This window comes from Thunnus maccoyii, chromosome 6 (assembly GCF_910596095.1).
Source record: "Thunnus maccoyii chromosome 6, fThuMac1.1, whole genome shotgun sequence".
Lineage (NCBI taxonomy): Eukaryota > Metazoa > Chordata > Actinopteri > Scombriformes > Scombridae > Thunnus > Thunnus maccoyii.
In genome coordinates this window covers 10,195,297-10,218,437 of record NC_056538.1, presented here as the reverse complement: position 1 = coordinate 10,218,437, position 23,141 = coordinate 10,195,297, and the positions used below count along the sequence as shown (strand labels likewise).

Below are 23,141 nucleotides of genomic sequence, written 5' to 3'. Positions count from 1 at the left end.
ACTAATGAAAATGTTGGTTATTACAAAGGGGTTACATCCGAAAATATTCTTTTTGGTAAAAAGCTTATATTCATTCTTTTGCTTTTTTCACCATGCAGGAATGCTTTCCTTTGGCATATCTCCGGACAACGCGGGTCAGCACTCAGGAAAGCCTTTGGGACCACGGATACATCCATGTTTGGGACAAATTTGAGTGCACCACATGATGTTGATACATCAGAATTTTGTGGCAGTGCATTTTGCAAATGCCAGGTTGCAAACAGCCCCTCTCCTTTCGCTCAGTGTACATCCCGCACATTGCACAGAAGAGTAGAAGCCTGCTGTCTGCTAACTAGCTGCTTTTAAAGTAGGTTAAGATGAAAAGTATGGCGAAACAAAGCAGTTTGCCCAAGTTTGTCACAAAAAGACGTGAGGAGCAGGAGGAAGAGAATTCAGCTCAGGTTTAGACATCACTCTCAACCCAGACACCTATTCCTGCACAAGTTTCTCCTCAACAAGTGCCAAGTAGCAATGACACGTATGTGGCTGCTAATTCGGCCCTTTCCCTGTCAGCAGCAGTATGTGACTGAATCATTGGACTGCAATGAAATAATTTCAGTGTGCAACACCAAGGCCCATCGTCTCCTGCTGTAATCATCAAAGTTAAGCTAATTCACCATTTCCAACTGTAGTAGCCTATTGCCTGTTTTAATATTATGGTTTATTGGGTATAGTTTTGTTGGGTGCACAATTGGATTTTATGTTGATGTTGCTGTGTCTGCCATCTGTGTGTGTGTGTATGTGTGTGTGTGTGTGTGTGTGGTTTATGTAGCTGCCGTGCCCGGCTATGTTCAGGTGTCATTTTTAACGTTACTGAGCATGTTGGTGCTGGTGTACCTCTGTCCATATGCTTGATTAATGATGCTGCATCTGTCAGTGTGTGTGAATATGTGGCTGCCATGCCAGGCTACACAATGCTATTAATGTTGATCTTGGTGCCTGCAACTTTACCTCTGATGATGTATAAGGCTTGTATGATTAAACTGTGGTGCATTCAGGCAAGTATTGTTTTAACGGCCTATTTTGGTTAACATATTTCAGAACCTATAAAGTATGATTGGTCTGTGGTTTCTGCCTATGCTACTGGCTTACAAGCAGCTGTCTCTGCTTTTACACAGGCTCTATTCATTTGGCAGTATGTGCTCAAATCAGCTTTATTTCCCAGATTAAAACATTTCTTAGAAAAGTAATGAAATAAGTTATATTACTATGCTGAAGTAATTAAAATTATAATAACTTATATAATAATATAACTTATTACAATTTTAATAGGGCAACTAGTAATATGTAACCTATTACGGTTCAAAAGTAACTTGATCATACATAACAGGGAGTTGAAAGTTTTTCTTTGGATGAAGGAGAAAGGGTGTTCCTTCCAAATTTTCGACATGTTCAGACTCTTCCGAATAGCTGAGCTAAAACCACTCAGTCAGAAATATTCTGCCTTAGAATATGCCAGCGGATCAGAGCTGTAAGTCTGACCTCCTGCTGTGTTTAAGAGATTGTTCATAGAAAGTAGCGGGAAGTATAAAGGTGTTTTCTCAACAGGAATTACACTGCTTCTCTATTCCTTAAAGTTCTGTTCAGCAGAGAGGCTATATCATAGTCAACTGTTATTGTGGGTGCGTCTTCTCCCTTTTATCTCACTCTCACACACACTCACACAAAACCACACACACGCTGTCCTAGGTAACTTTTGGGGACATTACATAGACTTACATTAATGTCAGACTTATCCTAGCCCTAACCATAACCACTGCTCGACTAAACCTAACCCTTACCCCTACCCTTAACCTAACCTTAATCACTGACCCAAAAATCAGCCTTTTCCCCATTGAGGACACAGCTTTTGTGCCTGATTGGACAAGTCGTCCCCAATCAATTGGTCTTAAGTCTTAAATTTGTCCCTGAAAGTAGCCTATGACAGGCAGACACGCACATGATGGACATAGAGATACAGTACCAGCTAGATCAACTCTGACATTCCCTCACTACCATTCTCTACTGGATACTATAGAAAAGTACTCCACCTAGTGGTAAAATGATCTGTATCACAATATTTTCATCCTAACACAGTACTGCTGTTTTTTACTCTGTTAAAAGGAGGATCACATGCATTTATGGTGCTATAGTCCCCTTTATTGTACACTTAAATGATGGGGTGCAATTCAACTGAGTGGGTTGCAAGATGAGACTATCAAGACAAATGATCACAATATGTATCTAAAGAAGTACATTGCACTTCTCTGGATATGTTACAGAAAATAAGTGGAGTGAGTAGTTTCCTGCTCACTGTATGAACATCCACACCCAATATTGATCAAGCACAAATAAAGAGTGAAGAAAAGTCTAAGTAGTAAAACCGTAGCTTCATTTTACTGACACAATGTGATGAAAGGTTGGTTAAAGTTGAAGTCAGTCAATAGCAGCATTGTTTTTCCATTTGGAGCCTCATGCCCTTCATCTCATTCTTTAATTACTGTTGCCTTGATGACAGCAAACGTCCTTGAAGCTTTCATCTGTCTTCTTTCACGTCCAGCGGAATTGTCTCAGCAAGATCATACTTTGATTTTAGCTGGTCTCCCCACTTAATCCACTGCTAGAGCTGTCCATGTTGCAATCAAGTGTCTTCTCATTTTTAACCATGTCTTGCAGGTCTGGAGAAGAAAACAAGTGGATATTATTAAAGATCGATTCTCCTCCAAAAATGTTTAAATCATTTGCAGATTGCCTCCTTTTTTGCTGAGCCAAAGTAACCAAAATGCTAATTCGACATTTGTCAGGAGAGGAAAAAAAACAGTTGGCCACTGATATTGTCATGGGTTAACTTAAGACCACGACTGAAAAAAGATCTCAACAGATTTCATTTCAAATTTGGGCCTAAGACCAGGCTCAAATTATGTTTAATTTGAGCCAAAAGAACTTTTTTTTCCATTACTCACACTTGAGCACAGTTTTGTTGACAAGAGTATAACATCGGTCAGGATTCTTGCTCAGGTCGATGTAGAAATAAAACTTCAGTTCCTGAGGGTACAGAGAGTGTGGCAAGTTGTGAACCAGCGGAAGTATGCGATTGAACATTTGCCCTTCTGCCAGAGCCTGGTTCATCACATACATGCACCAATCATCCTGCAGGAAGTTAGGAGTGATAAGCAGAGCCCTCAAGTGGCTGTTCTGTACAGCCTCACATAATTCTGTGGAAAATGCACCTCCTGGACAGATGTCCCTGTGCAAAAGAAAGCACCGAAGGCTGCGGGGCGAGGCCTCCAGGAAAGAGACCAGGCGTACAGCCTGTTCAGTGTCACTGGGCTCTAAGCTGTGGCACACTAACACATCATATTTTAGACTCCATCGCAGCGATGAGCTCAGAGCAGACTGTAGCTGTGGTGGTTTAGAGGGGGTTGTCCCTGGTGATGATGATGAAGAACAGGATGATGATGTAAATGAAGATGATAAACTGCTAACAGAAGTCAATGAATTTTTTGTCACTTTGGTTTCTTGTTCACATGTTGATGATGATTCTCTTGATTTCAAGAGTTTTTGGAACCAGCCTGAAACAGAAAGAAGACAATCTGTATATATTTCTGACTTAATACTGACTTTTAAAATACTTGTGAATTCTTCAAGCAATGAGCCATAAAGGCTGTGAAAGCATTAACATTAATATGTACTGTATAGCGCCATTAACAATGTGTATTCGGAACAATTTTCATCTATTCCACAAAAGTGTAATCTCCTCACAATTCAAGACGAACAGAGGGAGGAAATAAAGCATAGCTACAGATCAACAACCCTGCCCTGACCCAAAAAAAAAAAGGAATCAAAGATAAGTTTCACATTACAAATTGAATGGCTGAAACTTTAACTCACCAAGCATGTTGTTAACGGCATTGTCATGTTTGTCACGCCTCTCCAAGATCATTCCAGTCAATAAAATTTTGATGGTCTCATATTTTTTAAATGATTTGTCTGACTCATTGCGCACATGGTCCAGGAATCACAGATGGTAGCTGAACAAATCATTGTTGCAACAATGTGACATAGTCCAACGACAGCGAACGAATGTAACAAAGACGAAGTGAAAACTTTGTCTCTGTGATATTGCTATAAATAGAAGGAAGTTGCTGGCTGCTGAAAGTGGAGCCACAACATGTGCAACCAAATTTCTGATGCAAAATGTCTCAAATTTCATACTTCACTGAGCGGGCAGTTAACCCTTTGTCAGAAGTAGGTATATGGACAAGTTCAATATAATTATTTTCAACAAAAACAACATTTCATAGGTTACGGTTATACTACTTTCTGATCCCCTGTCTGCAGTCCTTGCCCAGAGTAAAGTGACCAACTAATGATAAATGATAAAACCACTGTAACTAAATTTTCACATTACGGGAAATCATTAGCATATGTTGGATTTTATGGAGTGGCTTTCTCGTTGAGCTATTTAAAAAGTCGGAAGCACATTCTTAAAACCACAAACAGTATGGTCATGTCTACCCAAGAAGAAGTAACTCACTTCCTTTACTTAGGCTAAGTAAAAGTAATACCAGATTATAAAAAAATATTCATACAAGTAAAATTAAGTAAGTAAGTAAAAATAAGTAATATTGGCAAAATGTATATGCAATATAGGCTAATGTTGGGGTAGAGTGACCAACTAATGATAAATGATATAACCACTGTAGCTAAAGCATTTTCACATTAGAGGAAGTCATGTGGGATTTTATGGACTGTCTTTCTTGTTGGGTCATTAAAAAGTTGGTGAAGCACGTGCTTAAAACTGACCACAATATGGTCCTGTTTACACAAGAAGTAACTCACTTCATTTTTCCGTTGGCTATGTAAAAATGAAAGTAGTACCATATTATAAGAAATATTACCAACTGGGCAACTGCCACATGGGAGCAAAGGCTCCAATCTCCCTGGAAACATTTGTTTGAAAATAATTCATGCACATCTACAGCAAACTATGAACTGAAATGATGAAGGCCTTTAATGAAGGTAAAGACCCACAGTTCATTTCTGCACCTGTGCCCTACAGCAGGTTAAACTGACCCAGGGTAGTTTAATCCATAACAATGCCATCACATTTTATGAACGTCTCACTTTTTTGCATGTAATAATATTAATATAAAATAATGAAAGGTTTAATTTGTTCCACACTTTGCATTCATTGTGAAACTCAAAGTGCTATAGCATTAATAACATAGGACAAACAACATAAAGAAAATAATAATGATAATCGTTAAGATGAAAAAGCCTTCCTGAATAGAAAGGTTTTTAAGGTTTTCAGAAGAGACTGGTAAAAAAAAAACACTAACGCATGATGTCAGATAAAGTATCACAAATGTGTACTTAACTACAATAAAATACACTTTAAAAATACATCTATTATGTTAAGTACCCATGTTGGCTGGGGGAGTTGTGCTGACGTCAAGTTGGCAGGCTGTGTCATCAGACAACGCATGCGCAAAATTCATTTAAAAAAAAAAAAAACGCCGGAAGAAAACGTCACTTCCTGGTTCTGCATCTGACGTGTCTAAAACAGTTTCTCACTGGTGGGGGATTTACTATCTATTCAAGTATTATCTGGTAAGATTTAATTCTTGTAAGAGCAGGCACTAGCGCTTTAAAATGCGTTACGAAACTTTCAATTTGACGCAGGGCTTTAGTTTCACCTTTTTTTCCCTCCGTGTTTGCTTTTTAAATCTAGATACGTGGTGGCAAGATGCTCGATTTCTTCACCATCTTCAGCAAAGGGGGGATAGTGTTGTGGTGTTTTCAGGGAGCTGGAGTCACTGAATCCTTCACCGGGCCTGTCAACGCCTTGATCCGCTCCGTGATCCTACAGGTGAGCCTCAATGACAGGTGGAAACCTGTGACAGTTAACTTATCTGCGTTTTTCTAATTCTCGGTATGGCTTTGACAGCTAATGCTAACGCTAATAGGTAGCAGCAAACGCTAGCTTATTGCGTAACGTTAGTGTACTAAACAAGGGACCTTCTGAGGTGTAAATAGCCTAAATTCTCCTTATTACGAATTGTAAGCTGTTTTTTGTTTATAGTTTGTGCTACAGTGACTTCTTACACATTGTTTAGAAGGCACAGAAGGCTAAAGATGTAGCAGCTGTAACAACGACATGTGTGTTTATCTCCCGTTGACATGTCAACGATGTTTGTGATGTTTCAGGAGCGAAGTGGGAACAATTCATTTACTCATGAGGCCCTGAGTCTTAAATACAAGCTGGATAATGAGTTTGAGTTGATTTTTGTGGTAAGTTTCTTACTCACACACTGAATGAATGAAAACCAAATACTACCAGGTTGTGGGCTGCATGTTGTCTTTATCTTTACACGTTAACGATCTTTACCCCTTTTTTTGTAACCCAGGTGGGTTTTCAAAAGATCCTGACGCTGACCTATGTGGACAAGTTCATAGATGACGTTCAGCTTCATTTTAGGGATCGTTATAAGAATGAGCTGGAGCAAAAGGGAGCGTTGAAGCTTCTCAGCAATAACTTTGAATTCGAAGATGACTTCAAGATGCTTCTTAGGTAAAGACAAACAGTTTCACTCATGGAGGGAATTTCTTGTCTTGGAGAACTGCAGGCATAATATTGTTTTGTGTCTGTGGTGAGTTATATAAATGTATCTTTGATTTATTATACCAGTACATGGCAAACTTCAGTAGCTTTAAGTCAAGTGTGTCATGGTTATTGCCAGGAAATTCTCAAGTGCAAGTGGTATCATAAAGTTTACCCCATATCATAAAAAAATGACCAATGAAGCTGTGAGAATCAAAAGAATCACTAACCATAACCTTTCTCGTTCTGCTCTTGCTGACACATAACAAATGTTTAACCACAAGAGAGGCAGAGGAGAGCGGCAAAGCTCGAGGCCCTGCCCCCATGCGGACCTTCAAGGAGTCCGAGAAATCCCAAAAAACTGTGAAGTCAATGATTGAGACGAAGGGTGGGGACAAAGGCAAGGAACAGGGTGGCAAGAAGAATAAAAATACCAAAAAGGAGGGTAAGTGCTGCTAGACGTGGTTGTTCTAAATAAGCTTGTTCTAAATAGCTAATGTAGCATCATCATAATCATCATCACCATCATCATCAATTTCAGTCCTTACTTGATTTAATTTCCAATCTTTTCCAGCTCCTGCAGCTGAGCCTGTCAAAGTGGATCAAGGCAAGGCCTCATCTGCTGGCCAGAAGATGGTTGAGAATGGTAACCAGGGCTTGACCCCTGAAGAGATCATGCAGAAAAAGAGAGAGGAATTCTTTCGTAAGCGCACAGCGGGACCTGTTGAAAAATCCAGGTAAGAGAAAACATGTTTATGAAATATCTAACAAGATATAGTTCAAGTAAATGTTGTTGATAAAGGTACATTACGTTTCACTCACTGTACCTCACCACCAGCAGCAGGCACAAAACGATGTTGTCAAGAGAAATGCACAAATCTGTGAAAACTAATAGCTCACAGGACCCTGAATCCCTTTCATTTTTATTTATTTTGTTTAATCCTTTTATTCAAACAGTCCAAGTTCTGCTTGATAATGCGGTGCAGCTAAACTTAAAATGTCCTGTGACCTGACATTGTAATTGCTGGATTTAGATGTGATCAGAGAACAGAGATAGTTTGGCAGTTTTCCCATTAGAGCTTTATAGACAAATAATGTGCAGTGTTTTTAAATCCTTCAAATTTGATACACTTCAGTGATGTGCATAATATCGATCCCCAGTGAATCCTTGTAAGGTATTGCTTAAAATTAAAGAGCATTAAAATTTGATTTGTTTTTAATAAATGTGTTGCGTACAATGTTACCTCAGAACCATAGTAATCAATTGGGCATACGTGTGTTTCTATACTAATCAGGTTTTGCTCTGTCTCCTAGTGTAAAGCATGTTTAACTGCTTGTTTTGCATCGCTTAATTCTGATGTTCTGTCATCTTACTCATAGTAAGTCTCCAAAGCCTCAGAAACCTCGTGAGAAACAAATGCGTGTTTGGGACATGGGTGGTAGCAGCACCAAGAACCTGGACTACAGTGAAAGGAATGGAGACGGTTCCCCCAATGGTGGTGACCAGAACCAGGAAGCACAAATTGACCCAGTATGTACCCTTCCCCTCCATCCATCACTAAGAGGTTTTGTAGTTAAAGAGACATCTGTTTTAGTCACATTAATGCTGTTAAAGTAAAGGTTCTGATGCCAAGTTCTTGATGTCATGGATGCTTTTCAGGGGATGCAGCTAAGCTCCATGAAGGGAGACCTGCTGTCTGTGGACTACGAGTCCGAGGAGGAAGAAGAAGAGATGGAGGAGGAAGAGGAGAGAGTGGTTGTCCCTGAGACAAGCAAGGCAAGGTAAGAAAGCTTATTTTATTTTTGGATTTCAAATGTGTTGCATGTTTTGCTTCATGTCTCAAATGTAAGATGCACTGTAAACATGTGTTTAGCTTCATCTGTTTGAGATCATTTGAAATCTTCTCAGCTCCAAAAAAGGTGGCGGTTTTGGGGGCATGTTTGGGATGCTGAAGGGTCTGGTAGGCTCCAAGAGCCTGACCCGGGAGGACATGGAGTCAGTTCTGGAGAAGATGAGGGACCACCTCATCGGTATGATATCTCTCACTCATCGTCCTCATTCTGCAGGATTAGAAACTGGCTTGTCTGCTATTTACTCTTCTCCTTTATCATCCTGTAGCAAAGAATGTAGCAGCCGACATTGCCTCCCAACTCTGTGACTCTGTAGCCAAGAAACTGGAGGGCAAAGTCATGGGCACATTCACCAGTAAGTAAACTTTAAGCATGTATACAACTTACCCACAATAAACCATACATCACAATCCTCATTTGGTTAAGCCCAGAAGGGAACAGATGAGCATGAGGTATTCTCTTAAATTGATTCGTCTCCTATGAGCACTGGTCTACATGCTGGGAAAATAATGTGATTACAGTAATTTGTTTTCCCAAACACTTGGTATCATTACCACAATAAACGGATTAAAATAGATCCTTTCTCTCCATTTCATATACACAGAATTGTGATTTTAAAATGATGCTCAGCAATTAGAAACATCTCACAGATCCTCAAGCTAGAGGGGTTAAGTGCATATGTTGCATCATAGATGTGTTTTATTGAATTAGACACTCGGTGTAACTTGTCGTCAGCCTATCTGTGTACCGTTTGTTATCTATATCAATAACATATAGAAGAACTACAGTGATTAAATGATATCAGATTATGTGTGTCAGTAAACGTATAGCATGCAGAATAGTGCTTGATGAATACACAATGCTCAACAAAGCCCTTTTCTTCTTCCGTGTTTTGTAGCTGTTGCCTCAACGGTAAAGCAGGCCCTGCAAGACTCACTGGTGCAGATCCTGCAGCCCAAGCGGAGAGTGGACATTCTGCGAGATGTCATGGAGGCACAGAGCCAGCGAAGGCCTTTTGTCATTACATTTTGTGGTGTAAATGGGGTTGGAAAGTCCACCAACCTAGCCAAGGTCAGTTGTCATTGTTACAAGCATAATCACATATCCCCCCAAATCCAGTAAGTGCTTCTATGTTAATTTGTCTGTGGTTTGCTGATCTTTAACCCACACAAGCATCCACTTCCAGGGGAATTTCCTGTGTGGGTTGTTCCTTGTTTTGTGAAAGTGTTTGGTCATGTAAAGCCCCATTAGTAGAGCACAGTATACAAGTCGCAATCTTTACATTGAACCTTCAGTTCAACACTTAACCTACATTTTGGTGAAAAGAGTTTCCGCTGACCCAGCTCATCCACAGCCTGTGGCAATGTTCAACCCCTGACCACTGTGTGCATTTGCAAAGGGTTTGTGGGTTCTTCAAAAATTCAACACCTGTGCCTTCACCACTGTGACATGTCAAAATGTCTTCTGTGAAAAAAGGCCTGTTCTTAAATATGTAAAAACAATAAACAATATCAAGTATTTTGGTATAGTTGGTAGATATTTGCTTCAGTGTCACTTTTTAATTATCAGTTCATTTGATACATTTTACCTCTCAGCATGTCCAGATTGTGTCCCACACATGTTCACATGAGCCAAACTTGTCCTTGTCTCGGTCCAGATCTCCTACTGGCTGATAGAGAACGGTTTCACAGTGCTGATCGCAGCCTGTGACACGTTTCGTGCCGGGGCGGTGGAGCAGCTCCGCACTCATCAGCGCCGCCTGAACTCTCTGCATCCTCCAGAGAAGCACGGAGGACGGCTCGTCGTCCAGCTCTATGAGAAGGGCTACGGGAAGGATGCCGCTGGAATTGCGATGGAGGCCATTGCATATGGTAAAATAGTTTCTTTCTTGTTGACTATTATACCACGAGATCGAAAAGCTTGTTGATTCTGCAGATCTGTTATGAAAAGAGACGTAGAGGTGGAAATTTAACCTATGAAGCTGCAGTGGTGATGAGGTGTTCCATTAATGATTAATGTCACCCATATGGTAAAGTCACACGTACACCTTCTGTGTCTTTTCCCTCCAGCCCGCAACCAGGCTTTTGACGTGGTGCTGGTGGACACTGCTGGGCGTATGCAGGACAACGCCCCCTTAATGACAGCCCTGGCCAAACTTATCGCAGTCAACATGCCTGACCTTGTGCTGTTTGTTGGGGAAGCTCTGGTGGGCAACGAGGCAGTCGATCAGCTGGTAAGGCACTATGACAAATTCCGACTTTTTGTTCAGACACATCATGCGCTGACAGGAAATGTTACTGATGGACTGACGCTGAAGAGAAAGTCAGTTAACATGAATATACTGTAATACACTCTCCAGCAGGTGTCAGTATCGCTCTCTAAAACTGTCATCATGCTGGTACAGATGTCTGTCTGCGCCTCCTCTACATTTTGTAAATAGTGAGATGGAAAGATGGTGCTATACATATTAACCTCTGTCATCATCCCCGGTTTTTTCGTTGAATGACTCATCTCTCTCTCTCTCTTTCTCCCTCGTGTCCTCAGGTAAAGTTCAATCAGGCTCTGGCAGACCACTCCATGTCTGACAAGCCTCGCCTCATCGATGGAATTGTTCTCACTAAGTTTGACACCATTGATGACAAGGTATTTAAACATTTTTCTGCACACGCACTGTCTGGATTTAATCCTGCAATGTGGCCTCAAAAGGATCTTTTTGATGCAGTTAATGACTTGTCTGTAGCTGTTTTGTTTTTTTTTGTTTTTTTTTAAATGACTTACGAATGATTGCGGTAGGAAAGCTGATAGCACTAATGCGTCACCCCTCCCTCCTTCACAGGTTGGTGCTGCCATCTCCATGACCTACATCACAGGCCAGCCCATTGTGTTTGTGGGCACAGGGCAGACCTACAACGACCTGCGCAGCCTCAACGCCCGCGCCGTGGTCAGTGCCCTGATGAAGGCTTAAGTGGCTGCATGTTCTGCTGTTTATTCATCGTCGCAACAAAGCCAACAATACCTTTGCCACGCTGCCGTGAGATGTTCCAGCCCTGCTAGCCTGCGTTTCTCATCCTCCTGCCCTGCCCTCTCTACTTTGCATCAAATGAAGAACTCATGTCACGCACTGAACTTTATTCTCCCAGCTCCAGGCCAGAGTAAAGGACAAGTTGTGCACTTCAAAAGACAGAACATCTTGCAACAAAGCTAGAGGAAACCTCCCTTTTGCATCATTTCTAAACTTTTGGGCCAAATAAAGTACCTCAGATCAGCCTGAGTTTTCAACAACAAAGTCACATCCAATGGACATTTTGCTGACTAAATGGAAATAGGCTGTAAATGTCATCCGTTTACTGGGTTACACAGTAGAACTTCCTTACCTGGCGTTTTGTCAGTTAGTTTTCCCCTCTTCATGTAAATGAGGTCAGGTCGTCAAGGCTTGCTGGACATGACTTTTCAGCAGCTGCATGTGCCTGAGGAAAGCTTAGTGACCATAGTGCCTATCTGTCTCCTGTCATCTTAGTTAACACTTTCACTAAATGGGTGGTTGTCCATCAACAGTACCATAACAATGCAGGTCAGAAACCACTGACTCAGTTTACAGTCTGCAGTTGGGGTGGGTGTGAGTATCAGCACTCAAATTAGTATATGTAAAATTCCTCCTGTTAAAAATCTAAGTCATGGAAGAGTAAAGAATATACTGTACGCTCACTTTAATCAAGGCTGTAACATTTGACAGTACATCAATTGAACACACTAACTACTGTGGAACATTGGTTCTTGATTTATTGTTCTATAAAATTCATCTCCCAGAGCTCCTCACCTGCCTAACACACAAATAACTAATTTTAAATACAGAAAGGAAACTTTGATCCCTCAGTTTTTTAGTTGATTTAAAGTGGTAAGATATTTTGTAAATTGATTTTTTTTGTTCTTACAGGTTGTCCATAGATTTTCAGACTACACTTTTTGAGTGATCAGTTGAAGTCCGGTGGGCCTTTTATATTTATGTTCCCCTCTGATTTACTCTTCATTTACAAGAGGAAATATATGAGTATCTCTAGCCCCCTTTAATTTGTGGTAGTGCAATACGAGAGAATCAAGAGTTATACAGAAGATTTGAGCTAATTTATGAGAATGTAAACATTTCTAAATAAAACTGCTGTATGCTATAACAGCTTGTAACTTTTGTTTTGTTATGTTTCAGAGGCACATGTTGTGCCCCGTGACAGACTGCTCCAGCAGAGTCTGATTTTTATTAGAAGGAATGCAAACATGACAGGACAAATGGGATACCAAAAAGCTTTATTTTGAAAATAGTACTTATAAATACTATGTCAGAAAACACATGCAAGTATTAAAAATACAAAAAGGCTTACAAAGAACATTCTTTAATTTTCAGCACAGGAGTGGCAAAGTGATTGCTACTGGCAGGGAGCCTCTCTGCTATGGAAACATACACTTCTGAACTTCATTTGAGGACAACGTCATAACATTAATGTGTTTGCAAACCAAGTAAACCATCCATGACTGAGATAATTATTTCCACCCATCCCCTACCCAGTAGTGTGCAAATCAAGTTTCCCTGGTTTCAGGGTTAAGCATGACAGATACAAACCTTACATACTCTACACAGGATGTGTGTTATAGCTTGCACCTATAGAGCTTCTCCTACAGGGCGGGTAGGTCAAGGTGTATGTCCAAATCCAATGACTCGTTGCAGCGCAGCCAACTTCTGTCAGTGGATTCAGATCTATCATTTTTGTCAAGTTGAAGTGAGAACATACCATAGTGTCACTGCTCCACAATCCGCATACTTATTTTCTACTGTAGATCCCCAAAAGTCTAGGTTTAGGCAACATTTAAATACAGTACAGTGGGGGCTGTGAGGTTGGGTATTGGTTATAACGGTTATGTTAGATTTTTCCTTTCCCTTTTAAACAAGAACTATTAAAGGAAAAATAAACATCTGGAAAATACTGACAACAGCATTTAGGTCTCCCATGGCCCATAATGTTCCTGGATACCTAAATCCATAGAATGAAATCAGACTCGAGTACTACTCGAAGTAGACTGATCTCTTGTTGGAGCTGTGGAGGAAAATGTCTGATACTGATCCCGACTGTGTGCCTGTCAAGAATGATAGTCTGGGGCAAAAAGAGAAGGAAGGAACTTGAGTGAACAGTTGAAAAACAAAGCGTATCAACTGAAACGCTGCCACTGATTTCCATGCATGCAATAGCACAAAGTCAGTTGTGTCTTTGTGTAAAGGAATATCAGCAGGTCTTTTGAAACTGAAAATCAAGAACAGACTTTGATTTTCTATCTCTACCAGCATGCAGTAAGAAAACAGTCTAAGACAGGGCTTTATTGTGTTATTCTGGAAATGTCTCTTGCCAAGTGGCCACTGCCTGATGTCAAAGAGAAGCATTCAGTCCTAACCTTGAAGGAGGCTTTTCTGTGTGTTAAAGCCATTCTGCACTTCCTCCCCATTTTCTGAGGGAGGCCCTGTAAATAAAGATAAAAAAAAGACAATTATTGAATGCAGGCAACACATTGAACTCCACTCAGAAAGGAGAGTTAACCAGATCTGTTGATGTAAGAAAAGCTCACGTTTTCAGGTTTTGTCTTAAGCTGTTAGACACAAAAGTTCAAATGCACTGCACTTTAATTGCCCTGGTGCCCTCAACAGGTTAAAAAATATCAAAGTATTGTTACATCATAGTATCTCATGACTGGAGAATGCAGCTGAGTTGTGAAGTGCTAGGTGCCACTTTTTCTAAAAGTGTTTTCCGTATCTTGATTTCAATTTTTTCTTTAAACGATATCCTCAATACTTACGGTAGAAACAGAGGACTCGCTGAACATTGGAACGATCATATAGGTTTATATTATGACCACCAATTTTAATCATTTCAACTTTGTTTCTCAAAAATCTTTGTCATTTTAGCATGGCAGACGGCTCAAAATACTACAATTTCCTCAGCTGCCGTTGCTGTGGAGAAGAAGATGCAGGTCAGAGAATTTGTGAACAAAAAGTGAGTTGCTAAAGTGCAAAAAGTGAGCAAGTTGCTCTGCCGTCAGTAACAGAATTTTAAGCTGATCATATTTAACTTTAAAACTAAACTTTAAACTCAAACTTTTTGTCCAAGAACTGGGAGAGTTTCATGACCTTATCCAAGCTGCAGAAGTGCTTCGACTGTGAGTCACCTCAGATTGTTTACGGGACAAATAAATGAGACTTTTACTTCCGGACCCAGGCGCATCAAAATATCTCCTGCCATTTCTTCTTTCACTCTCCTTGTGACGAGTGATCTGAATTTCATCTGTAAAATCAGCGGCGTGCCCCTTTAACACAGAATGAACTCACTGACTACAAATAGGTACACAAATGAACTGTGATTGGCTTTTATCCTCCTTACCCCAGCCGTTGGTTGATACATCACGATTGCAGATCTCATTGGCCAGCCTCTCGAAGTACTCGGGCAGGTCGCCATACTCGTCTCCATAGGAGATGACCTTGATGCCTTTGTCCAGCATGTTGTCACGCAGCTTCTTGAACTCACCCACGTCCTCGCGCCGCACAAGCATGAAGTGTTCCAGGTCTGACTTGTGCTTGACCGCCTCCAAGAACAGAGCCTGGAAGGTTGTGTCGTCTACTGTGCGCCCGCAGCCAAGGAACACGAATGATTTGGTCTCATACAGCTTCTGGATCTCACGCTGTTGAAACCGGCGGTAATACGTTATTGCTACCATTTCAAATGAAACAAGTACCTTAACATGACGTAATCCACAAATTTATACATTTAGCAGACATGAACTTTCTAGAACAGAAAGATAGCAGTGAACAATTTCAGTGCTCACCATAACCTCAGTGTTCCTCAGTACATTCTGGTAGCCAGCAGGGTGCAGTACGATACCACTGGGGTTGGTGTAAACACCGTGGATATGTAAAACACTTAACCTCCGTTTCTCCTGAGCCCACTCCAATACCTAGACACACACACACACAAACACACAAGCACACCCACTTAACAGTCCATTGCACTCAATCCTGTTCTGACTGGGCAGGGAGTAAAATCACTGAACAGCAGTGAGAGGATATTAGCCCTGATGGAGACAAGGCATAAATACCAGGACTGAGAGGCAAAGCCACGAGTCTCTCAGAAAACTCTGACCATATTTAGCAAATTTGTGTTGTATGTAACAAATAATAAAACTAACTTTATATTAACGGGGACATAAACGTCATGGTTGGAGCTCTGAGATTTCATGGAGAAACTGGTCAGAAATGAAACAAACCTATGTTTACTGGGAAAACACAGGCTTCCTCCTCAGTCCAGTCTTAAACCAAAAGCAAATATTGTTCAATCCATAAAATTTGACAGCAGTGGAGTAATGACTAGAACTTTAACCTCCCTCCACCTGTCAGAGACAAAAGGCTCTTTCAGGTCAAAGTATTATCTATTTTTCTCCAGATCTAGTCAATGAGGAACTTCACTGAAAGGCAATGTCACAGATGTAAATCAGACAGAGTGAGGACTTGAAGCCAATTCACCTCTGCCTTTTGAAATTGACAGACATGTTGTAAGTGTGTTTGCGATGTGAGATGAGATCATTTGTGAAATGACACTTGAATTCATTATTTGTCAGGGTTTTGAATCCATCTGAGCCTGGCCTAACATAGAGTGCTTGCTTAAGAGTGTGTTTTAGTGACCTTTACACTCTTTTCAAAAAGCTGACTGGATCTATGGTGGCAGGAAAGATCGATCACTGTCATACCATAATCTGAGCACTGTTTACCTTCTTCTCATCTGTCAGATCCAAAGACTCCAGCTTGGTGCCCTGATGAGCTGCATAGATCTCCAATAAGTTGTCAAAGTTAGTAGTGAGGACCAGTGCGCCACTCTCCATTAACTGCAGCACCGAGCGCAGTAGATGTTTCCCTGCATGCTCCATCTTGCACTCCAAATCGTCAAACACCTCGTATAGACAGTCCTTGAAGAATGTGGACCGCACATTGCCTGTTCTCTGTAAGACAAACGAGTGTAGATATAAGCAATTCTCTAGGTGGCAACATTTTAACACAACATTAATCTGCTGACTGAAACGTCCAAGTCCATCATAAATACTTTGGAACTATTTACAAAGACCTTGAAAAACAATTGAGTTTTACAGAACACTGTGACCATTGTAGTACAATGACAATGAGACTTCATACAGTGCACATTGCACTGCAGACAGAAGGCCATACCATTGTGCCTACAGTACCTACTGAAACTTCAGTGAAGCACCTTTAAACAACACTGAATGCAATATGACAACAGCTGGGAAGAGAAGTGGAACTGTGATCTAGTAATAACATAAAAAATGAGGATTGGATCACTGATCTTAGGCTAAAAAGTCTCTAAGTTTTTCAGTTAACAGGGTTGTGATGATTTTCACTATTGTAGCAATGTAAGACAGCTTTCCAGCCTCAAACCCTGCCTTCTCTCAATAGACAAAATGTGCTGACTGTGCCAAAACCTTGACTGGCCAAATTTTAGTAAAAACAAAGATCTGCACTCTCCAAAGTTTTAAATATAGATAAGAATTTACAGTGTTTCCAACCTAAAAATACTGTGTTCACTGACTGAAGACTGACTGAAATGATGTGTGAGGGAAATAATTGAAATAGAATACAGTCTCAGAGAGAAAACGATACTGAATGTTCCTCATTTTATCAAAACTGTACTTTACTGTGAGTTCATTTTTAGTGCGAGTGGCCCTGCTGGGAATTTAACCCCTGACTCTGTCAGCGCTTAAAATTTGCACATTCACTGGAAAAAGCTTGTTTAACTTATTTGAATGTGTTTTGCACAGATTTACGGGAAGTATTTCATGATAAACTTTAAGTTTAAAATACCAATCGGCCATTGTCAAACTACCCCAACTGTGATGCCAAATACACTTTCACAAACCTGCAACAAGCAGCTCTTTAATGGGATTGAACTCCTCAGTACACTGTTTTACTTATCTTACCATGTGACCTTATCATGTTACATCAAGTGTCTTAAAATAAATGTGCATTTGAGCCCAGTCTGAGAAAACAGTGAATGTTGATATTTTTTTTCTCTGAACTTAGAAGCCCAGTAAAACCACAGCACAAACACTTCCACCAACACTGGAGAAAATAACAAATTAAAGCAACAGTGTGACCTAATTTACTCTTAGAAACAGACAGAAAGTATGCACAATTTTTATACTCAAGATTTTTTTACTAACTGTACTCCAGGCCTTATATATGTGTATTTATTATTGTTTCTCAATATTTGTTTCAACAAGCCTTCCCCATGGCTCTTCCCTTCCCAGGAATCCCAACTGGCATCCAATGCGTCTGAATTTATTGCTAAAGTGAAGTTTCTGTGAGCAACTTTGAAACTACAAACTTTAGGAATGTAAATTGTGTGTAAAGCAATGAAAACTGACATTTTTCAAAAACATTTGCTCAATGGCAACATTCTTCTGTATCCAACACTCCATTTCCCTCTCTGATCCTGTCCAGAGCTCTTCAAGTAGCAACTCACATACCACCTGATTCCACCATGAGATTATTGGCTGTGTCTACACCATCTAAATCTCACCCTTACCTGACACAGCCTGTTGTAAAAAGAGGAAAAAAAAAAAAAGAGGCAGGACGAGTTGGGCAGCTTAGAATAGCAAAGGGTAGAGCAGAGCTGTAGTGACCAAGGTGATCCTAGCATAGGGAAATGCTCCGCTGACTTCCAGAGATTACAGCTCTAATGGGCTAAACAGCGGGAGTCCTTTCCACAGGAAGAAGCTCATTATCCACATCTAGTGTCTACAGCACCCATCCTGATCACTGTGTCCTTGGACTGCCTAAGGACTTATGTAATAACCAAATGAAGTGCAAGTAAACAACTCTGCTTTTAAAATATTCATCCTAAACTTTCATAAATCTGTTTCGCTAAAAAGTTCTATGATATCTCTGGACTGCCCTACTGTGCACATGCCTACAGTTAGTTCTCAATAGATATAATGTTGATTTTTCACAGATCTGTTGCTACTGGAAAATCCCTATGACACACCTTGATCTTTATCCACAAGGAGTTCTGGTTCATTTCACATTGACAGTTGACTTTGGGGGGAAAAAAAAGAACTGTTTTTTTTAATTTTGCAAGCTACCTGAAAAGCCTTTGGATGATATATGGCTCACTGATTATCAGCAGATGATCAAGGCTTTCCTCCCAGGTCTGTGTGGGAGGGAAGGAAAAAAAAAAAAGTATTTCTTGCCTGAATCGAGCTAATAAACTAGTCCGCAAAGTTGTAATTAGCCTCATTTTCTCCAAGGTCACAGGTGTGAGAGGATTTATGACAAAAACATTCTCTTTGAGTTTTAACTTCAGATTATCCTCATTACCTGATACTGTGTGCCTGCGGAGTAGACCACCATAATCCAGCTGATACACAATTCCATGAAAAGTGGGTTAAACTCTCACAGCCCACTGTTACTGGATTTAACTGGATATTAGCATCATTAACACAGTTCTTGCTAAATCCTCACAATAATAAACATCCTAATGAAATTCTGGTGAAATTTAGTGGAGAGAGGAAGACTCAGTACAAGGTTTTGATGAGTTTCTCAACATATGATTCAACCATGATTAAGGACGTCTGTACATAAGTGAGTCCCTATGTTTAAGAAGCCTGTTGCATTTAGCTCTTTGCCTTGAGGGATCACAGGACAGTGAATCAGCTAAGTACATCACTTCAGGTCAAGTGCAAACATGTGTGCTTATCAGCAAGAGGGGAAAATATCTGCAGATGTGTTTTTGTGAATGGGAAGTCTCTACACGCTACTGTCTTCTAGTGTAACTTACTGTATGCTCAGTGTCTGGGTGGTGCTTTAATTCTGTCTGAAAGGAAAATCTGGGCTGGTGGGCTGCTGGTTCACATTATTCTATGCTTGTTTTTCCTCAGTATGCTAGAGCCTGCTGTGTCTGTAGCCAACGGCAGTGGGCTGCACGACTGTGGATTGAAATAAACACGATGGATAAAGCCATAAAAGCGCTGTTTGTTCCCTTTGTGACAACAGGCTGAGGGCTGAAACAAAGCGTGTTTTATCAATGTCAAAGGTGCGATGAGACATGACTAACACAGGAGGCAAACGGTATTAAGGCTCCCATCTGCCAGCCCTACTCCAGACCAGACTGGTCCGACAGGAAGAGAAATGAGTTATATGGATCCAAGTGTGGTTTTATCCATTTTATTTTTCAATTAATGTCTGACAGTCCAACTGGTTTAGAGCTGCATGGTTTTGGAAAAAAAAGGAGAATCATGATTCTCTCACTCACACTGACAATTTTCTTTCATGATCAGTAGGGACTATTTTTTTTAAATGTTGCCTCTGTAATGTTTTTGAGCCTGTGAGAGCTTGTCACAGATAGTGTTGCTTTGTGTAAGGATCCTGTTATAGATGGTTATGTGGGCGGGCTATGGGGATTTCCTTGTACTTTTAGTGGCCTTGATTACTTGATCATATTTTAAGGTGGCATTACCCTGTGGTGTTACCCTTTGCTGCTGCAATTATGACAAAACATTGTGCTTTTGACTGTCATCATTGTCTTTAATTCCCAAAATGTGCCATATCACAGAATGTGACCCATTTTTAGAGTACAAGCACCACGATTTTATCAGAACTGGTGTTTGTTTAAATCTATTTTCTCTTCCTTGTCATCACGCATGAGCTGACACATATTGTTCCCCAAAAGCTTTCTGTTAATCACACAAGTTAGATTTATTTTTGTTCCTGTCCTTTGTGCTATCACACAGTGTAACCCAGTCTTGTTTATCACTGATGCAACTTAAGGTAGAAATCAAGAATGCTTGTTGTGATAAACTGGACATCTTTTTCAATATAAATATGTATTAAATCTAAGAATGAGATTGCACAGAGTAATAAGATCAATCTTGCAGCCTCTCTCTTGTCTCTTGTATTAAACCAGATGTCTCATATATGATGTGCAGCTTGTTGTATTTTAAGTTTATATGTTTGTGGTGTATAGAAAAACCAGTTCAATGAAGGTTTGTATGCTGTACCGTATATACAGTGTATGCTGTAAATATGTTGTAAACTTTAAATAAGGAGGGTAAGGGCAGGTTATAAAAGAAAACACACCACATATGTGGTTCAGCTTGCATGCCTTCATCAGGGTGTCTTTTCAGGGAGCCCTGAAGAAAACACTGGTGTTTTTTAAAAAAAATGAGAGACAGAAAAGAAACAGAGAAACAGAAAAAAACAGCCAGCTCACTGCATATGTGAATGATTTCAAATAAACTGATGAAAAAATAATTTCTGAGACAAGCCACACAAACAAGACTTGTGTCGTTTGCTATAGGTCTTTTAATGAGATAAGGCTGCTGAGATGTCTTATCTCAATTCATGGAAGTTGAAGCAACACGTCACAAGCTGAGAAAAGGACAATGAGTTGGCAGTCTGTCTGCCATGTGTCAGTACATGTATGACAGGGTGGTGTAGAAAGGAAAGAGAAAAAAAAGGACCAAGTAGTCTTACCGGGGAAAGTTTTTGAATGAGGTCATGGGCCACATGCACCAAATTCTTATCTTCCTGCATGTGCTTCTGGAAACGTCGACTCTCCTCCTCCTCTAGTAGGTCAAAGTCATTGGCTGCATCAAGTAAGGCCTGGATGAGACCTTTCCAGGAGCGGAGAGCAGGGACCTGAGGGGCCACTGCGGAGCTTACCCCCGTGCCGATCACCAGGACTAGCTCAGGGGCTCGCTTAGTCTTCAGGCTGGGCAGCAGTTTCCTTTGGGGCAAGCAGAGATTGAGTGATGCATGTTCCAAAGACGGTGCTTTCCAAATCCTTCTGACAGCATGAGGGTTAAACAATCATTTTCAAGCATGCATTGTGAAACTAAAACCTACCTGCATTTAGGACCAGCAAAAACTTGGAATGCAAAAAAAAACAAATCCAGCCTTGTTGACAAAACTGATGAATGAGTCATGGGCAAAGTGTGCAGTTGGTTCCAGAGAAGCACCTAAGCTTACCTGGGCTTTTTTGCATTTGAGTCTGCATCCTGAGAATCAGCTGCAGGTCGCTTCTCAGTTTTCACTCCTACAACGGAGGCCATTCAGCACCTGTAACAGAAACATGATCAACCACATGCTAAGTCTGATGACTACTTAAGTAAACAATGGGCAACACAAGTGTAGCAGTTCTGGATTTTATACACTGACACTTGCATTGTTGTTGACTGTTATTTATGAAGCTTCTTACCGACCTGGTCCTATTGTAATCACGTCATATATGAAGTTGTTTTTATATATAAATCATAGCAAATGAAATGGCGCATCCACTTAGCTGACGTCATCTCTGCTATGTCATTTTGCAAACAGGAAATCATTTATAAATTTCCTCCTGGCAGCACACCTTTTTTGATGAAATGCTGTTTCAACAAACGACCAGAGGTTGACAATTGTTCAAAGGAACAGTGTCAGACCAAGTAACATTAAAATGTTCTTTGTTTTTCAAATGTATATTTTTATTTCCTAAATAGCGTGACACTTTCACAATGTTTTTGTTTGTTTACCTTTAACAGTGTGTTAACGTTAGGTTAAGTCAATGCCCCACAGCTCCAACGCCAAGTTAACGTTAGTATTTAACCAACGCCACGTTTTAATACTAACACATTAGTTTCAGAGGAAACAATTGCCAGCGGCGTTAGTGTACACAGTAAACAAAACGTTATTTCATAAGCTAACAAACGTTTAATTAATGTCATCATTACTTACCTTGATATTCAAGTAGAAATCCCTCTGATTTGAAGTCAGCGAACGTCGATTGTGTATCAACGTAACAGTTAAATCACGTTAACCAACTGGAAATCAACTGGAGTTCGGAGCTTTCAGCTTTTCGATGGTGTTAATTCAAACCCAATGATTACCACACTGTTACTGTAGCACCAGTGAATAATGGACAACCAAAACCCCAACTTACAACTAACTAGCATTCAGCTAGCGTTACTTTGTTTTTGCTATAAGCTAACTTAGCTGTTTATGTTAACTCAGCTATCTCTAAGGTTGTTAAAAGCCCCAAACTGCCTCTGTTTTACTTGTCATGCTGAGCGTAGAGTCACGAATGCGGCATAAATCCGCTGAAAACAAGTCTGTTTATCTAAAAACGCTACCAGTTGCCTTCCTTCGCGTAGCTGTATACACAGCGAATGCTCTGGACTCTCCCGGCTACGGTCCTACACATTGCCTGAAGATGTTTAAGTTTTTGCGGAGCTGTTGAAGTCACCGCCTGTGGTGATGTATGCCCGGTCTCATGATGCCTTCATGTGCTGTACGAGTAAACAGTTCAGGCTTTATTGTCTTGCATAGGAAATCTGGCTTGCAGTATAGCATTAACAAACACATTTCTGTTTTTATAATGAATGTACTATTCTGTATAGGTAGTATTCTGATATGTTAGGTATTACACGCACATTTTATCAGCCTCATTCAGCCACTACACCAAGCTTAATAATATAGCTCAATAGCCCTTTATTGTTTTGACAAAACAAAAATAACTGTCGTATTCACACTCTCAAAGTTAGGAATTAGGGATTTACAATGAGCACTTGAAAGCAGCATCTTTCTGAGTTTGTGACG

The 23,141-nt window shown here is 40.4% G+C and overlaps 3 protein-coding genes across 4 annotated transcripts; 1 reads left to right on the top strand and 2 right to left on the bottom strand.

Annotated features, from left to right (window-relative positions):
• Positions 1–2,156: 2,156 nt before the first annotated feature.
• Positions 2,157–5,509, bottom strand: LOC121898521 (toll-interleukin 1 receptor (TIR) domain containing adaptor protein). 2 transcript variants are annotated; one of them, XM_042413678.1, is made up of 3 exons: positions 5,444–5,509; positions 2,982–3,590; positions 2,157–2,696 (listed from the first exon to the last, which is right to left on the bottom strand). In XM_042413678.1, exons 1-3 carry the CDS (start codon positions 5,445–5,447, stop codon positions 2,611–2,613), a joined length of 699 nt encoding a protein of 232 aa, XP_042269612.1. In that variant the 5' UTR covers positions 5,448–5,509; the 3' UTR covers positions 2,157–2,610. The 2 variants fall into 2 exon arrangements, with proteins under 2 accessions (XP_042269612.1, XP_042269613.1); XM_042413679.1 differs by lacking the exon at positions 5,444–5,509 and adding an exon at positions 3,910–4,554.
• Positions 5,510–5,543: 34 nt separating this feature from the next.
• srpra (SRP receptor subunit alpha) lies at positions 5,544–12,642 on the top strand. Its single transcript, XM_042413675.1, has 15 exons — positions 5,544–5,631; positions 5,753–5,890; positions 6,229–6,312; positions 6,429–6,592; positions 6,907–7,067; positions 7,197–7,359; positions 8,003–8,153; positions 8,283–8,404; positions 8,532–8,653; positions 8,742–8,828; positions 9,372–9,544; positions 10,131–10,344; positions 10,543–10,706; positions 11,018–11,116; positions 11,310–12,642. Exons 2-15 carry the CDS (start codon positions 5,768–5,770, stop codon positions 11,436–11,438), a joined length of 1,956 nt encoding a protein of 651 aa, XP_042269609.1. The 5' UTR covers positions 5,544–5,631; positions 5,753–5,767; the 3' UTR covers positions 11,439–12,642.
• A 113-nt stretch (positions 12,643–12,755) lies between these two features.
• Positions 12,756–22,825, bottom strand: fam118b (family with sequence similarity 118 member B). The gene is made up of 8 exons (XM_042413676.1): positions 22,281–22,825; positions 21,537–21,626; positions 21,042–21,294; positions 16,271–16,498; positions 15,332–15,460; positions 14,890–15,187; positions 13,910–13,975; positions 12,756–13,614 (listed from the first exon to the last, which is right to left on the bottom strand). The coding sequence occupies exons 2-8, from the start codon at positions 21,617–21,619 to the stop codon at positions 13,601–13,603; spliced, it is 1,071 nt and encodes a 356-aa protein (XP_042269610.1). The 5' UTR covers positions 21,620–21,626; positions 22,281–22,825; the 3' UTR covers positions 12,756–13,600.
• Positions 22,826–23,141: the final 316 nt, after the last annotated feature.

Bases quoted from the DNA above. Each gene is read 5' to 3' on its own strand.
- LOC121898521 (XM_042413679.1), bottom strand. From the start codon at position 3,961: ATGATCTTGGAGAGGCGTGACAAACATGACAATGCCGTTAACAACATG. The intron at 3,591-3,909 runs GTGAGTTAAAGT...TTTCTGTTTCAG, and splicing joins TGCCGTTAACAACATGCTTG to GCTGGTTCCAAAAACTCTTG. The intron at 2,697-2,981 runs GTGAGTAATGGA...TTTCTTCTCCAG, and splicing joins CAACAAAACTGTGCTCAAGT to ACCTGCAAGACATGGTTAAA.
- srpra (XM_042413675.1), top strand. From the start codon at position 5,768: ATGCTCGATTTCTTCACCATCTTCAGCAAAGGGGGGATAGTGTTGTGG. The intron at 8,154-8,282 runs GTATGTACCCTT...GATGCTTTTCAG, and splicing joins AGGAAGCACAAATTGACCCA to GGGATGCAGCTAAGCTCCAT. The intron at 10,707-11,017 runs GTAAGGCACTAT...TCGTGTCCTCAG, and splicing joins ACGAGGCAGTCGATCAGCTG to GTAAAGTTCAATCAGGCTCT.
- fam118b (XM_042413676.1), bottom strand. From the start codon at position 21,619: ATGGCCTCCGTTGTAGGAGTGAAAACTGAGAAGCGACCTGCAGCTGAT. The intron at 15,188-15,331 runs GTGAGCACTGAA...CGGTTTCAACAG, and splicing joins TGAGGAACACTGAGGTTATG to CGTGAGATCCAGAAGCTGTA. The intron at 13,976-14,889 runs GTAAGGAGGATA...CTTTATTTACAG, and splicing joins TGTATCAACCAACGGCTGGG to GGCCTCCCTCAGAAAATGGG.